Source organism: Aethalodelphis obliquidens, unplaced genomic scaffold (assembly GCF_003676395.1).
Source record: "Aethalodelphis obliquidens isolate GAN/ISIS:26980383/991018 unplaced genomic scaffold, ASM367639v1 scaffold16, whole genome shotgun sequence".
Taxonomy (NCBI): domain Eukaryota; kingdom Metazoa; phylum Chordata; class Mammalia; order Artiodactyla; family Delphinidae; genus Aethalodelphis; species Aethalodelphis obliquidens.
This window is the reverse complement of record NW_020837960.1, coordinates 25,831,285-25,846,247: the sequence shown is the minus strand read 5'-3', so window position 1 is coordinate 25,846,247 and position 14,963 is coordinate 25,831,285. Positions and strand designations below refer to the sequence as shown.

General features: G+C 42.4%; 1 protein-coding gene across 5 annotated transcripts in view; it reads left to right on the top strand.

Annotated features, from left to right (window-relative positions):
- Window positions 1–14,963, top strand: part of FRY (FRY microtubule binding protein) — a 425,952-nt gene that overhangs the window by 353,353 nt on the left and 57,636 nt on the right. For all 5 annotated transcript variants that reach the window (XM_027116557.1, XM_027116555.1, XM_027116558.1 and 2 more), the window contains 7 exons: window positions 798–880; window positions 5,820–5,970; window positions 6,531–6,634; window positions 7,399–7,584; window positions 9,765–9,963; window positions 11,384–11,505; window positions 14,447–14,634. In XM_027116557.1, coding sequence (XP_026972358.1) covers window positions 798–880; window positions 5,820–5,970; window positions 6,531–6,634; window positions 7,399–7,584; window positions 9,765–9,963; window positions 11,384–11,505; window positions 14,447–14,634 — 1,033 coding nt within the window. The remainder of the gene's footprint in view (window positions 1–797; window positions 881–5,819; window positions 5,971–6,530; window positions 6,635–7,398; window positions 7,585–9,764; window positions 9,964–11,383; window positions 11,506–14,446; window positions 14,635–14,963) is intronic.

The following is a 14,963-nucleotide window of genomic DNA, read 5'->3' as shown; positions in this document are numbered from 1 at the left end:
TAATGTATGTGAAGTTATTATACTTCAACCTTTTTTTCTCTTTTTTTTTTTTGATTACTTCGTAAGCCACAAGAGAGACCAGACAGAAAGAGTCCCTCTGGTTATATCATGCCTCAACTAGTACCTTTTCCTAAAAACACTTTAAGGAAAACTTTAAAGCTGGTTAAGTCCAAAATTTGTTATGAAACTATTTTTGTTTCCAACTATTTCCAATTCTGTCTCCTTTCACTTATTCAATCATTCAGCAATTATTTCTTGACCACCTCCCATATGCCAGGTTACCATGTGAGTAAAGGATTCATGTTATTCAGTATCATGCCCATTTTATTTCCAAACAAATGATATAATTTTCTAGTTTAATTCAAATATTAGTCTTAAAATGTTTATTTTCAAGGTTTGAACTTGTGCTCCTGAGCAAGAGTGACCACTGGCCCTCTCGAGGACAAAAGGAGTGTTTGGTGTACACTTTTTTTTTTTTTTTTTTTTTTTTTTGCAGTACGCGGGCCTCTCACTGCTGTGGCCTCTCCCGTTACGGAGCACAGGCTCCGGACGCGCAGGCTCAGCGGCCATGGCTCACGGGCCCAGCCGCTCCGCAGCATGTGGGATCTTCCGGGACCAGGGCACGAACCCGTGTCCCCTGCATTGGCAGGCGGACTCTCAACCACTGCGCCACCACTTTTTACAGTATTCTTTTAGGAAAAGGATCATGAGAACTAGCTGCCCCAAAATAGTATGTTTTTCTGTGTCACAGCACAAACCCACATGTCAGTATCTCACGACGGTTCTTGTATTTGAAGGTTCAGTAACGTCATTAGAGCCCATACCCGTCTGGAGTCGAGATACAGCAATAGCTCTGGAGGATCGTACGACGAGGATAAAAGTAAGTACCAACAGGCTGGGGTGGGGGGGTGATCAGATGGAAGGCAAAGGGTTGGAGAATAAAAAATGAGTATTTTGATTATTCTTGTTCTAACCACTAAAAAGGGGCCTGTAAGTATTAAGTAACCACTTAATCCAACTATGTAGATGGGCAAGTCAACCTCTTAAAGGTAAAAAGAAGCCAAGCAGTGCATGAATCAAAGCTGTTAAAACTTCAAGCTACTACCGAAAGCCATATTTTTGTATTCTTGGCCCTTTTCCTTGGTAATGCAGTTGGGGAAAGGCTAGTAAGAAATGGTCTCATGAGAAAACAAAGGTTTCCATTCAATTTATTGACCTGTCTTGGGAGTGGATTTAACCTTTAAGCTTTGTGAGTCAGCTCACCCAGGATAGATTTGTTTTCACATTGAATATCTCAACGGCACAGTCTCAGTGGCCAAGTGAAAACCTTGCCAGACTGGGAGATAAAATTATCACAGAAATTTCATTGTACCTTGGGACGTTGGAGAAACCAAAAAGGTCAATGCATTCATTAGTTTTGTTTAAGCCCTGGACAGGTTGTGTAGAGACTCAGAAGGTGATGGGTATTACTTGTTCACAAGTTACAGAAATTCTGGAACCAAAGAACACTCCCAGTGACATTTAGGTATGCTAAGGAAATCGGTAAACTATCTGGTAGAACTTATTTGTCTATTTTGGTGGAAATCGTAATATGATATCTCATGAGTTAGGTTCATTTTGTAAGTCAGTGCATTGGGCCTTTGTAGTGGTTGTTTTGAGTTGTTTTGTTCTTATGGGAAATGTGCAGAGTGGGGTAAGAGCTTAGCAGTTCTAATGACACCACATTTCAGTTGCCCTTACTTTACTCCTTAATGCAGATATAGATAGGCAATTCTCCACCATTCAAAATACCAATTGGAGGAATGTCTAAAATCCATATATATTGCCATACTATGTCCCTATAAAACCTTTTTCTAGAAAGGTCAGTATAAGATTAGGGGGGGAAAAAAAAAAGCTCTTTGCATTTTCCCTCCTTTCTGTACCCCATCAAGGGGCTTTTCCATCCAGACACCAAACAGTTGAATCTAGGCAGGACCAGACTTTGTAGATGAGGAGAGCAGTACCTGAGGAATGGAGTTGTTGGTTCAAGAAAGGTCATTGCTGTGCAATATTTGGTAACACAGAATTTGAGGACAGAAAAACTGAATCATGAAAAAGTTAGGCAGTCAAATCCTGACTCCCCCAGAACGTGACAGGCGTGATATAACAAAGCAAAGCACTCTGTGACTGTGGATTTTACATTAGGAATATTGTTGCACTTTGGCCAGTTGACGCCTTCAAAGTATATCTCTTTGTTCTGGGTATAGGACCCAGAATTTGGTAGAAAATGCTGTAACAAAGTAACAATCATTTTGAAAATACATCTTCAGAGCCCTCTGGTATTAAAACTACATATTCCTTACATATTTTACAATAGTGAATTTCAGGGGATAATTATAACAAAATAAGGTAATAGTTGTGTCGTTGTATAAACTCAGATCACTGACTTTAGGGACAAAAAGAAAAAGTAATAGAAGTATTTACAAAGGGAAAGAAAGACTACTGTGAATGCAGATAAGGTATAAAGAGTAGTCTAGTATTATCATTATGGCCTCTGTTTTACCCAGAAATGTTTGTAAATTTGTCATACCAGCATAAACAGCATTTTAATGGGAAATTTTGGGTACAGAACTTGAATTTAATTGAGTCAGGTGTCAGTAATATTCTTCACAAGGTTACTAATATTAGCGAGGGAAATTGGAGTTCACAGAAAAGTAGTTTGGGCGCTGAGAGCTCAAATCTTCAATTCCTCATTGAAAGAGAAAATGGAATCAAGCTTCTCAAACAGATCCTCATAACAGAAAGTACATAAACTATATGCTAAGATCCTTTCCCAGGCATTCAAGTACTAGAACTTGACCTTGGCTGTCTTGGATGAAGCAGTGTGTCTGATAAGGCACGAATACCCTCAGGACTTTGGTAACTGGGTCCTCCCAGATGCATGTTTGGTTCCAGCTACCCAATGATGGATAGAGTATGCCACAAGAGAAGCAAAAGGTAGCAGGCTCAATTCCAAAGCCTTATGGCCAGGCGTCTGGTATATGTTAAGGGCAGTCATTTCCTCCCTGAATTCCTGAGGGTATCAGCAAGGGTAAGAAGAGTGAGAAGGGATCAGGAGAGACCTCGTGGCCCAGGGCTTCATGGTCTGGGTTATCCAAAAATCAAGGTGATGTGTACCTCCTAAGTGTATTTTTTATTAAAAAACCGTACCACCTTGAGTAAAATGGACAAGCAAACTGATTTAGACCCGGTCTATAAAGCAGTTTTCTACCAACGTTATGTAAGCTTTTTTTTTTTTTCAGAACTACTTAACATATCTGGATTATTTTCCAAGGCCATATGCTCATGTCTGTAACCCCACAATAAGGATACAACTAGTTAAGTTGGATAGCAGCTGAGTCCTAGCAGTTTAGGCCAAACTGTAGAAAATCAGTTTTAGGTCAGCTTAATCCCTCGCAGCGCATTTTTGCTGACTGGATATATATCTGAGAACATCAGAAACAAAAAATAGCATGTCCTTTCCTAACAGAAATCTCACAAGTTTTTTGTTTTTTTTTTTTTTAATTCTTCAGTGTTCTCCCATTTTTGCTCCCCTTTCTAGTTTTGTAGAGTAACTCATTATTTAGAAGTGCATTTTGCAACTAACTCACCTTGGACAGTTATTCAAGAAGGTAGTTTGCTGAAAGTGATGCATCCTGTAGGTAGTTTACGGAGTGGACTAAGCTGAGTGACTATTATACCTGCTTAAAATGTTTTCTGGGCTAAAAATGTGGCCAAGCACATTTCATGGCATAGAGTGACAGGTTTCTAGTTGCTCATTTGCTTGTGTGTTAGAAAGAGTCAAGAGGCACTTTCTGAGGTGACTCCTGGTCTTAACCCCTGGAGACTCCCTCAGCTCACACCCCAGGAGAAGTGGGCTGTGCTTGGTTCTAGTCCCTGTGTGGGTTTGGAGCCTCAGTTTTCGCCACGGGAAGGCATCCCCTCCATCAGCTCTGCTAACCATTAAGACCAGCGTCCTGCATTGGACCAGTAGCATTGAATCAGCTACCTCTCACTACCTTCAAAAGTGCAACCAAGGGCTTCCCTGGTGGCACAGTGGTTGAGAGTCCGCCTGCCGATGCGGGGGACACGGGTTCGTGCCCCGGTCCGGGAGGATCCCACATGCCGCGGAGCGGCTGGGCCCGTGAGCCATGGCCGCTGAGCCTGCGCGTCCGGAGCCTGTGCTCTGCAACGGGAGAGGCCACAGCAGTGAGAGGCCCACGTACTGCAAAACAAACAAACAAACAAAACTGTATTTTGGAGAAACTGCCTAACGATGTTATAAAAACGTCCTTCCTCTTCATACACTAAAGTCTATCCCAGGATTAAGCAGCTTGTCTGAAGCCGTGTGCATTGATCATATCACGTGGCCCCAAGTGCAGAGGCTTGTCTTGAATGCCACTGGCCTGGGTTGAGAGCGTTATAAAAAATAACTCCATGAGATCTGTTGCTGTGCTTACTTTAAAAATATTTTGTTGAGGAAGTTCATTAATTCATTCAAAATATATATGTACTGATCTCCTGCGACGTGCCAGATACTGCTCTGTGTACTAGGAACAAAATAGAGAAAGTCCCGCTCTCAGGGAGCTTGTGTTAGAGGCAGAGGAGGGGGAAGCCGTCAGCGCTGGGGAATCGGTGCCGCAGGGGAACTAAAGCAGAGAGAGGGAGAGAAAGTGATTGGGGATGGGGTGGATTTTAAATGGAGTGGTCACAGAAATCCTCTGCGATAAAGTGGTACTTGGGCAGAGACTTGCATGAAGTAAAGGAGTGAGCCACGCGGCCATCTGGGGAAGAACACTGCAGCTGTGGGGTGGACGGTAGGTGGACGGCGCCTGGCATGGTCACAGAACAGCAGGAGAGCCAGGGTGACTGGCAGGCAGTGAGCAAAGGGGACAGCAGAAGGAGATAAGCCGAGAAACAGGAGAAAGATCTTGTCAGGCCTTAAAGGCCCTGATGGGGCTGCTGGATTTCGTTTTGAGTGTTAAGGGGAACTACTGGCCAGTGGTAAGCAGAGGAAGGGACTCTGAATGAACTGCTGTTTTAAAAGGATGACTCTGCCTGCTCTGCAGAGAACAGACTGTAGAGGGGCAAGGAGGGAAGCAGGGAGAGACGGTGGGAGCTTAGCCTAGGATAGTAGTGATGGAGGTGGTCGTATCCTAGATTTGTGATGAGGTAGAGCTCACTGAATAATGTGGATGGTAACAAATTACTTAACCTTAGCGTCTCCTTGATAAAATAGGGATAATAGGTACCCATCATTGGGTTATTAATATGTGAGATGCATAGACCAGTGCCTGGCATAAAGTAAGCACTCACTATGCTAGTTCAGATGTTGTTATTTCAATTATTACTGTCACCACCATCATGATCATCATGATTAGAAGTTGGATATGAGATGTAAGGGAGAAGTCAGGGAGGACTCCAAGGCTCCTGTCCTGAGCGAACTGGAAATAAGGAATAGCATTTTCCTGAGATGGAGGAGATCAGAGAAAGAGCGAGTTGTCACAGTGATGGGAACTCACGTGATTTCATGTTTTTCTTTCTGTGTATCTATATTTTCATATTTTTAATCACTCTATAATGAATCACCATAAATTAGATATCCAAGAAACAAAGGAATGAAAGAAACGTAATCAAGTAATTCCAACCCGTTTGATCATATAATTTCATGCTCACCAAATGGAATGGTTAGAAAGTTATTTTTACAAGCATGAATTTGTAAGTTTCTAAAAAGTCAAGTAGGGAAAATAAAAACCTCCTCTGCCTGAAACTAAAGCATGCTTGTGTTTCTCACTCTGTAGATGACCCAATTTCTCCCTATACTGGCTGGCTCTTGACTATTACGGAGACCAAACAGCCGCAGCCCTTACCCATGCCTTGTACTGGAGGGTGCTGGGCTCCCCTGGTGGACTACCTTCCAGAGACCATCACTCCCCGGGGGCCACTCCACAGGTGAGTAGCATGTACAGGTAGAAGGAAATGATCACTTAACTTTGAATGGACTTTTCTTCCTATGAAAAGAGGGAAAGGTATTCCAGGTCCCATCAAATGAAATGACCTTTGAAATCAGAGGGTACATGCTAACCTGATCTGCAGCTACCAGCAAGCATATTGGCAGAGTCTGGTCAGCCATTAACCAGGGTGCAAAGCTGCCTTGTAGCCCTCTGAATTTTTCCTTGATGTCACCTTGGTATGGGTATTCATTCTGTTCTGCTTTTTAGATTGTGAGCAGCTTGAAGAGAGAGCCCTTGTCTTCTGTTTCTCTTCATTCCTCAGCTCTTATTGCCTAGTAACTAGTAGAATCCCCATTATGTGAATTAGCTCAACTGAAGTTTCTTCTCCTCGTAGAGCTCTGTGCTGTGTCAGAAGTTAAACTCCATTTCCCTGGAATAAGGGCCTTACATAGTTCTTCAACAAGGTTTACAAGTTGGATGTAATTGTGACCTAATGATCTATCAGTGTATTTTCATCCTCTTCCGAAGTTGCATTAATTTCATCATTTCATTGATTAGGTGCAATATTGCTGTCATTTTTATGACTGAGATGGTGGTGGATCACAGTGTAAGAGAAGATTGGGCTCTTCATCTCCCATTGCTACTCCATGCTGTCTTCTTAGGTAAGACTGGAACCAAGAGGAATTCTAGCCAATAGGGTCCAAAACCTACAGAAGTCACCCACAGAGCTTTCCTTTTACATGGACATCCTGCTTTTCCTCATTTCCAAAATATCTAGTCTCTTCCGTTTTTCACTGTCTTTCTGTGACATCTCTAAAAGTCTAGCTGATCAGTCATTGTTTAAAATTGTACTATCACTACAGTGTAGAGTGGTACCTTGCCAGTGCTATTTCTATAAAGATATCCAAAACAAGTTGGGCCTCTTTGTGGGTCTTTGGTTCGACGTGATAAATTTTAAGCCATGAGACACAGTCGGTGCACAGAGAGAAAGAATGTAGAGCATGGTGGGCCAAGCACTGAGATTTTAAAATACTCAAGAGCAAAAAAATGGGAAGAGGAACCAGCCAGGCAGGGAGACTCAAAAGTTCAGTTAGAGAGAGAGAGAGAAAATTAGAATCTTGCAGTAACAGGGAAATCCAGGGGAGAGAACATCTCAGGAAAGAGGAATGCTAAGCATGTCAGATGCTATGGAGAGGTCAAGAAAAGTCCGTCTATCAGTGCTTTATGAGAACATTTGATTTAAGGAATAAAACATTTTATTTTGCCTAGGACCAACTTCTTTACGTCGGTAACACAAACAATAACAAAGAAAACTAAACATTCTTTTAACATGTTCCTCCTGGGTATCTTGGAATCTTTACTATCCCTGGAATCTAAACGAGCTGAAGATTTGTTTATGCTGAGAGATTCCACCGTTTTCTTCCAGGTTTGGACCATTACCGGCCTGAAGTCTTTGAACACAGCAAAAAATTGCTTCTTCACCTCTTGATCGCCCTCTCTTGCAACAGCAATTTCCATGCAATCGCTTCCGTGCTCCTGCAGACTCGAGAGATGGGTGAAGCCAAGACTCTAACAGTGCAGCCAGCTTACCAACCCGAGTATCTCTACACAGGTAACAAAAGAAGGAGTGGCCGGGAACCTGAGACAGAGTCACAAGTATGAGGATAACTCGAGGTGTCACTGGAGCCCCAATTAACTTCTCGGGTGCTATTCCCCACCCCCCAGCTTTCTAAGTGGTAAATGACAGGACTGTGAATATGCGCCATTTCACTTGATGTGAACTTACCTCTCAGAATCTTTCTTCATTAGTAAATATTTTCAAATATGCTTTTTACATTGTTACGATGATTGCTGTTTTCATTAAATATGTTCCTATTGGCACACTGAAAATTCAAATGTCCATTGACCAAGAGCATGAGTCTAGAACACCCGTGGAGGAAGATGCAGAAAAAAGTGACCATCTCCATCCCCTCAAGAGCAGGCGTCACCAAGGCGCCAGATGTTTCACTGTGTACCTTCTAGTTCCCTTGAAGGGATCTATTAAATGACTGACTTTTTTCTGGAAGGCACCGTTAGTGGAAGTCTATTAAAAATCATTGCTGTTTTGAAGCCAAAAATTTCTTCTTAGAAATGAGGACAGAAAGCATTAGCTGAGTCAAAGAAATGACCCCGTTGTGTCCAAGCTACTCATGAAAACGTTCCCAAAAGGGTTGACCAGCGGTTCTCACTGAGAACCAGAACATTTTAAAATATCTTAAAATGGTGATGAACTGACAGTTCTGGGGCTACTTTTCTTTACCTCGTTATTTTGTACATCACACTGGCACTGGATGTGGGCTGGCATTTCATAAGTCACCACGTACTTCTCTCATTACCTTGAAAAGGAAGGACCTTTTAGGCACTCCTGTCCTGGGCCCTGTCCTGTCTTCTGACAGACGTTGCATATTTCTCTGGAAAACAAATCTGAAGTCATTAACTCTGAAATGCAAGGACTTACTGACCTCAGTTTAAGCTCTTTATTTTGAACCAAGCTACACCTCATTGAAAGTAATCCATCAATAGCCTCTCAGAGACACAAAACTCTCTTCACTGTAGACGATGCTTAAGTAACAGATTCTGAAGACTGGCTGTTCTAGCTCCCCAAGGTAGGGATGTATTCCGTTAAGCACATGGCCTTAGAATGAGAAAATTGTAATCTCTGTTAAGTTGTGTATCTCTGAATGCATCAGTTTTGTATTCACTGTACCACTGATGTGGCAGAAAATGGTTTAGAGTGGGGATTAACAAAACCAAAGGGAACACAATACACCGTAGGCAAGACCTTGTAAAATGATTGAAGCTCTATATAGTACACAGGGACTAGGTGTACCAAAACTTTGAGAAGTGTCTTCTTTTTATAAACATTTGTTAAATATTTATTGAACACCCAGTTTCAACTACAGTTGCTTTCAAATCCATACTAAAAACCTATGTGATAAAAATTGTCTTCATCTTATTGTAATAGGAAACTGGGGTACAGGGAAGTTACCTGACTCCCTGAGATGACACATTAAATAGCAGAGATAATACGCAGACCCAGGGCTTCTTACTCATAATTTAATATATCTGTCAGACACACCAGAACTATGTACTTTTTATAATTATTAAGTAGGAGAAAAGGAATGGTCGTGTGTATACATTTTCAAACCCACAACCTACCCAGAGATGTAGAATGCTAACTGTAGTATAGTATTTACTTATACCATATTTATTTTGCCTACCTTGAGACATATTTTATTAAAAGATATTAACATACAGTATTCACAATTCTGGGTACATTTACTCAAAACATTATGTATAATCTACTTATCGCTGGTTAGTGTTGATATCCTCAAAAATGGTATCATTTCACATATTTAAGTTGTCTATTACCCAAGAATAATTTACTAACAGCACAGTTAGGTGCACGTGCTTAGAGGAACTATTCATCAGCCTGTGCACGTGTGTGAGAATGCACATGCAGACACACACACACACACACACACACACACTTCTTTTGTAGAAAGCGTCACTTAAAACACCAGAGTAGAAAATAGCAGATCGCCCTCTATTACCAAATGCACTCTCGTTTACACAGCAGTGCAATTAATCCGTAAGCAGGGAAAGAGTGTCAGTCTTATTTAATCATAGCCATAGCCAGAATGAAGCGTTTTTCCCCCCAAAATTAAATAACTACACACTTCTTTATGCGCACCTCCTGACCTCATTAAGTGCCCGACCTGCAAGTTCCACCTTGACCTTGTCTTCTGCCAGGTGGCTTTGACTTCCTGAGAGAGGACCAGTCCTCCCCGGTGCCAGACTCGGGGCTGAGCTCCAGTTCCACCTCCTCCAGTATCAGTCTGGGAGACAGCAGTGGGAACCTCCCGCAGATGACCCAAGAGGTTGAAGATGTGGACGCAGCTGCTGAAACAGACGAGAAGGCAAACAAGCTCATTGAGTTTCTGACCACCAGGTAATGAGGGGTCAGGAGATGGGCTGCTGTTTTCAGGTCAGTCTTTTGGGAAAGGGACATCACTTTAAAACCACAGATAGAAAAGCAAGCCTGGAGTTCTAGCAAAGTCTTCTTTCTTCTAAATTGTGTCTGCTGGAGTCTGTGTACAAGGCAGACACTGGTAGGCATTGTCACAGTTGAGAGGCAAGGAGATTTTGTGCATAAAGACCCTGCAGCAGGTGGAGGCGGGAGAAGTGGCTCCCGGAGGTGAGCGTGACTTTCACCATCTATTGGAGCTGCCAGGATCTGGGAGTTGAGACTTGGCAAAGAACATCACTCTGGAAAGCAAAGATATTAGCCACGGTCAACCCAGTGGCAGCTGCAGAGAGGACAGCTGTCTGCTCCTGTAGTCCAAGGAGTCATTTCTAAATGGAATTCAGAAACCAGAAACGGTAAGGATGCATGATAGAAAAGGGATCAAACTCATAATAAATCAAAATCGAGAAAAACTGCGAGCGAGCCTGTTTTTTGCAGGTCTTCTGGCTCTTCTAAGGAACAATTTAACTTGGAAGGCTTCCAAATCTCTAGTCCCCTGAGGTCCAGTATTTGTATAAACGCATGCTTACCTGTGACCTGGGGCATGCTGACCTTCCTCAGTGAGTTAAGTCCTGGAAGTCTAGTCTATATAAATATTTGTTATCTAGTATCTCACATGATTTTTCTTTTTTCAACTAATGCATCAAGTAAAGCAAAAAATGAAGAGAGAGCATTTTTTTTTCAATTAATGGTTTAGAGTATTGTGTGCACTCAACTCAATATAGACTTTAACGTACAGGAAGCTCAGGGAGGGGCTGCTGATGCCTCCATACTGGGTACCTCAGAGACCTGACTGATTTGTGGAGAAGAAAGCTATTGTCACCACTCACTGCTGTCAGTGTTGGGAAGGGTGTTCTCTAAAATTCTCAGCCCTGGATCCATCCCATTCTTACTGTAGAAAACCAAATAGCCAACAGAGGTTGTATCTTCAAGTCGGTGCCACAGTATTTGGCAACCTAATGATGTGATCCTGATAAAAGCATTATCTCTGCAAATTCTAAGACACAGAAATTGAGTCTGTGTCTAAATCTATATTTTATTTAACATATTATATCATTTTGTTTAACAAACACATAGCACCTACTATGTGCTAAATAAACACTGTCCTGGTGAATTGAGAGGTTTTAATTTTGTGGGTAAAACATAAGAAAAAGTGTGTCTCCGTCAATTAGCTAGTTCTGTTTTGAGTATGCTCTTACGCTTTAGAAGAGTGAAATTTACCACCAAATTAATATGTAAAACTTTTAAAAATGTATGTTGTACCTTTGGAGTTAGAACTGTGTATATGGTTTTAAAAATGCAAAACGATAGTTACATTTTTGGCATTTTGTGTGTTTTGTTGAAGGGCATATGGTCCACTTTGGTGCCATGAGGACATCACACCCAAAAATCAGAATTCGAAGAGTGCTGAACAACTCACTAATTTTCTACGTCATGTTGTATCCGTGTTTAGAGATTCCAAATCAGGTACTTCATCCTGTTTCTCCAAATCCCACTCTCAGCATTTTTCTATAATGGAGCTCATTCTCCCCATATAACCACACACTGTGTATGTGTTTGTGTGTGGCGGGGCGGGTGTGTGTGTGTGTGTGTGTGTGTGTGTGTGTGTGTAAAATCCTGCATTCAGAAGCAATAGCAAAGGAATAGTCATAGAGGATATTGAAGCTTCTTCAGATGTGCCTGAGTGATAGTTAATGTCACATATACTGATACTTGCATTTGTGCTCTATCAAATAATTTCCCCGATGTCTCTGTTCTCCTTGCTTCATTTACCTTACTAGAATTAAACTGTGCCTGTATTGATTTTATTTAAAGAAAGCCATGAGAGAGAAGTCGTAGTCACTGACTGTCAGACTCAACTGTGAAAACTGTCAGCCTTGCAAACTGTTTTTTTTTTAAAAAAAGAATTTTGTGATACAATGTTTTCGGCTTTAAAAGTATTTGCTGGCAAGTCCTGTGCCAGTGGCCACTCAGTATTCTGAACACAGTCGGATTCTAATTTAGACAGTAGTACCGTCACAACATTTAAGCCCTCAGCTGCATTCCATTCAGATTCAGCTTGGCCTGGGCTGATGTGTGTGTGAAATTTAAATTTGGTTCCTCAGCACGCTGCAGCAGCTCTCCCTGCCTTTTTTCACACAGCAGGCTGGCCACAGTAGATAGGGCTCACCACCTCTCCTGGCTGCTCTGATAATCAGCACACTTCACAGTTTGAAACATTCCAGATTCGCCACATCTCTTTCCATTAGCAGAGGATACTTACTAAAAAACAAAAAATACTGTTCAACTGAAATGGGAAAGTTGTTCTAGGAATAGGATGGCCATTTCTTGTTTTGAGTTTCCCCTTCGGAATTTCTTTGAAATATTAAGACCGCTTTTATTGGTATTTCCCCCACTTAAAAGTCACTTAATAGCCTAAAGGAAGAAATTTATGATGCATGTGAACTCTTCATTTGTGTAACACTCTTGATTGTATGAAGATACCAAAAAGGAGAAAACGTATGAGTACCTTATATAGCGTATTCTCAGAGGGTCTTTCAGACTGCTTAGAGTATTGTATGTCTTTTCACATCTTGCACAAGATACTTTTACCCACCTCAGTTTCCTTGTACATCGCTACTTTCTGTTTCCAGTCCAGCACAATAGAATGTGTTCCTGGAAACACTTGTATTAGTCAGGGTAGCATAGCTGCTATAACAAATAACCCCCAAAGCTCAGAGACCTAACACAAGAGGCTATTTCTGGACCACATAACAGTTCAATGTGGACATTTGGGAGACAGCCTTCCACCTGGTGCTTCAGGGACCCTCGGTGCTGTGGCCCTGTCATCCCCTAGGCGCGGAGGTCTCAGCCCTCTGTGTCCGTGGGGCAGGTGAAGGAAGAGAGTGTGTGGAGGATTGCTCGCGAGGAGTTTACATGCTAGCTTTGCATGTGACGTCCGGTGCTTCTTCCTACGTTCCACTGGCCAGAACTCAGGCACGAGGTCACGCCTGATTTCCAGGAAGGCTGGGAAATGTACGATCAGTGTGTAACAGGGAGTAAAGGAAACCTTTTTCTTTTCTCTGCCACCCATGAAATAGCTTTTCCCAAAGGACATCGTCTTAGTGGTGGTGGGACGGGGGAGGATTCTGCAATCCTACTAGTACAGTTCCAGCAGTATGATTTAAATAAGCTTTTGTTCATTGCCAGGGGACCTAACCCCCATATATTAAATGGCTTAAGTAGAAAAATATGTTTTGAAAAGCAAAATAAAGATGTAAAAAACTATTTTGAAACATCCATTCATATGGGTTTAATCCTGTATTTACTACCCTGAATGTATCTAAGTCCATTTTCCAGGACCCTTTGTTGACTCTGCAGGAACATTTTCTTATATGGTCTACGTGTCTCTGGGGTGAGACAGCCAGGCAGCAGCTAACAACAGTAACACTGAACGATCCCTCCTGGTCTCATTCGTGAGACGGTCGAATGTGCCACAGAGCCTCTAGACCACGGAGACAGCTCAAGTCGACGTTTTCATCATGTCCTGTGACTCTCGTAGCCTGATTTTCTCCCTGTAAAGAGGCACAGCAGGTGTAGGGGTTAGTGGCCCAGTATTCAGTCATGGACTTTCCCTTCTGCTTTCATTTCTGTCTGATCACATGGTTTCCTGAGGACTGAGATTACCTTCATGCTGGTGGAAGAACAAATACTCAGGCGAAAGTTTAAATGATGCCTGCCTTCTCTGCCGTGCGTACCCCTCCGTATCTGCGTGTTTATGGACTCTTCTGAAGAGCAAAGACTTTGGCCCAGGCTTTGGCTATACTTCGCTTTCCTCTGCATACACAAGTCCTCCAAAAACTTGTTTCTAACAAATTCTCGTATGAGAACAGGAGTGAAAGCATTCTGTGTAAAAAGTACAGAAGAACAATGTCAAACGGTAGCAGCGTAATAAATAATAATACACTTGTGAGCGCATGTTATGTACCAGAGACTAAGCACTAAGACTAAGCACTAAGACTAAGCACTAAGACTAAGACTAAGACTAAGCACTAAGCACTAAGACTAAGACTAAGCACTAAGCACTAAGCCCTTTTTAAGCTGTTTGATTTTCACAACGCCTCTGAGGTAAATGCTGCTATCCACAAGGGAAAGACGAGGAAGCAGGCTCGCAGAGAATTAGCTTCTTTCCCAGAGTCCCAAATCCCCCATTCAAAACTAGGACCACCTTGCTCCAAAGCGTCTGACTGTACTCCACTGTGCCTCCTTAAGACTGATGCAGATTTGGGTTTTATTTTAAAATGGTTAATTTTTAAATAAGTAGCACCAGGAGGTAGCGCTGTGCAGCTAGCCTGTTGTAAACGTGCGGATAACTGGGGTCCGAGGTTTGCAGAGGAGCGGCTGACCTGCTCCCACCCCTGTGCCCTAGGTTTCCACCTGGAGCAGCAGCTGAGTGAAGTTGCTCTGCAGACAGCCCTCGCCAGCTCTTCCAGACACTATGCCGGCCGGTCCTTCCAGATATTCCGGGCCCTCAAACAGCCACTGTCGGCACACGCCTTGTCGGACCTTCTCTCGAGGCTGGTGGAGGTGATTGGAGAGCATGGAGATGAGATTCAGGTATGGAAGGAAAGTCCAGGAACTCACCCTTCTCTCAGCTCAAAGATGGGGTGTTAATAACTTTCTTTGAGTTTTCTTCCACTCGCCAAGCATCCCAGCCATTTGGACATGTACAATTTATTTTGAAATTCTAGAGGTTGACTTTCATTTTTACAAAAATCACTCCAGGGGGCATTGTTCTAGAAATCCAGTGGACACTTTTATTGAGCCAACAACTGAAATCCTGTGGTGACTCTTTGTGTTGTTTTGTCTTTATTGATTTTATTTGGTGGGGGCTGAGGGAGTTGTCTTGTTTTGTCTTTTCTACTAACAACCTAAGATGCAGTTGT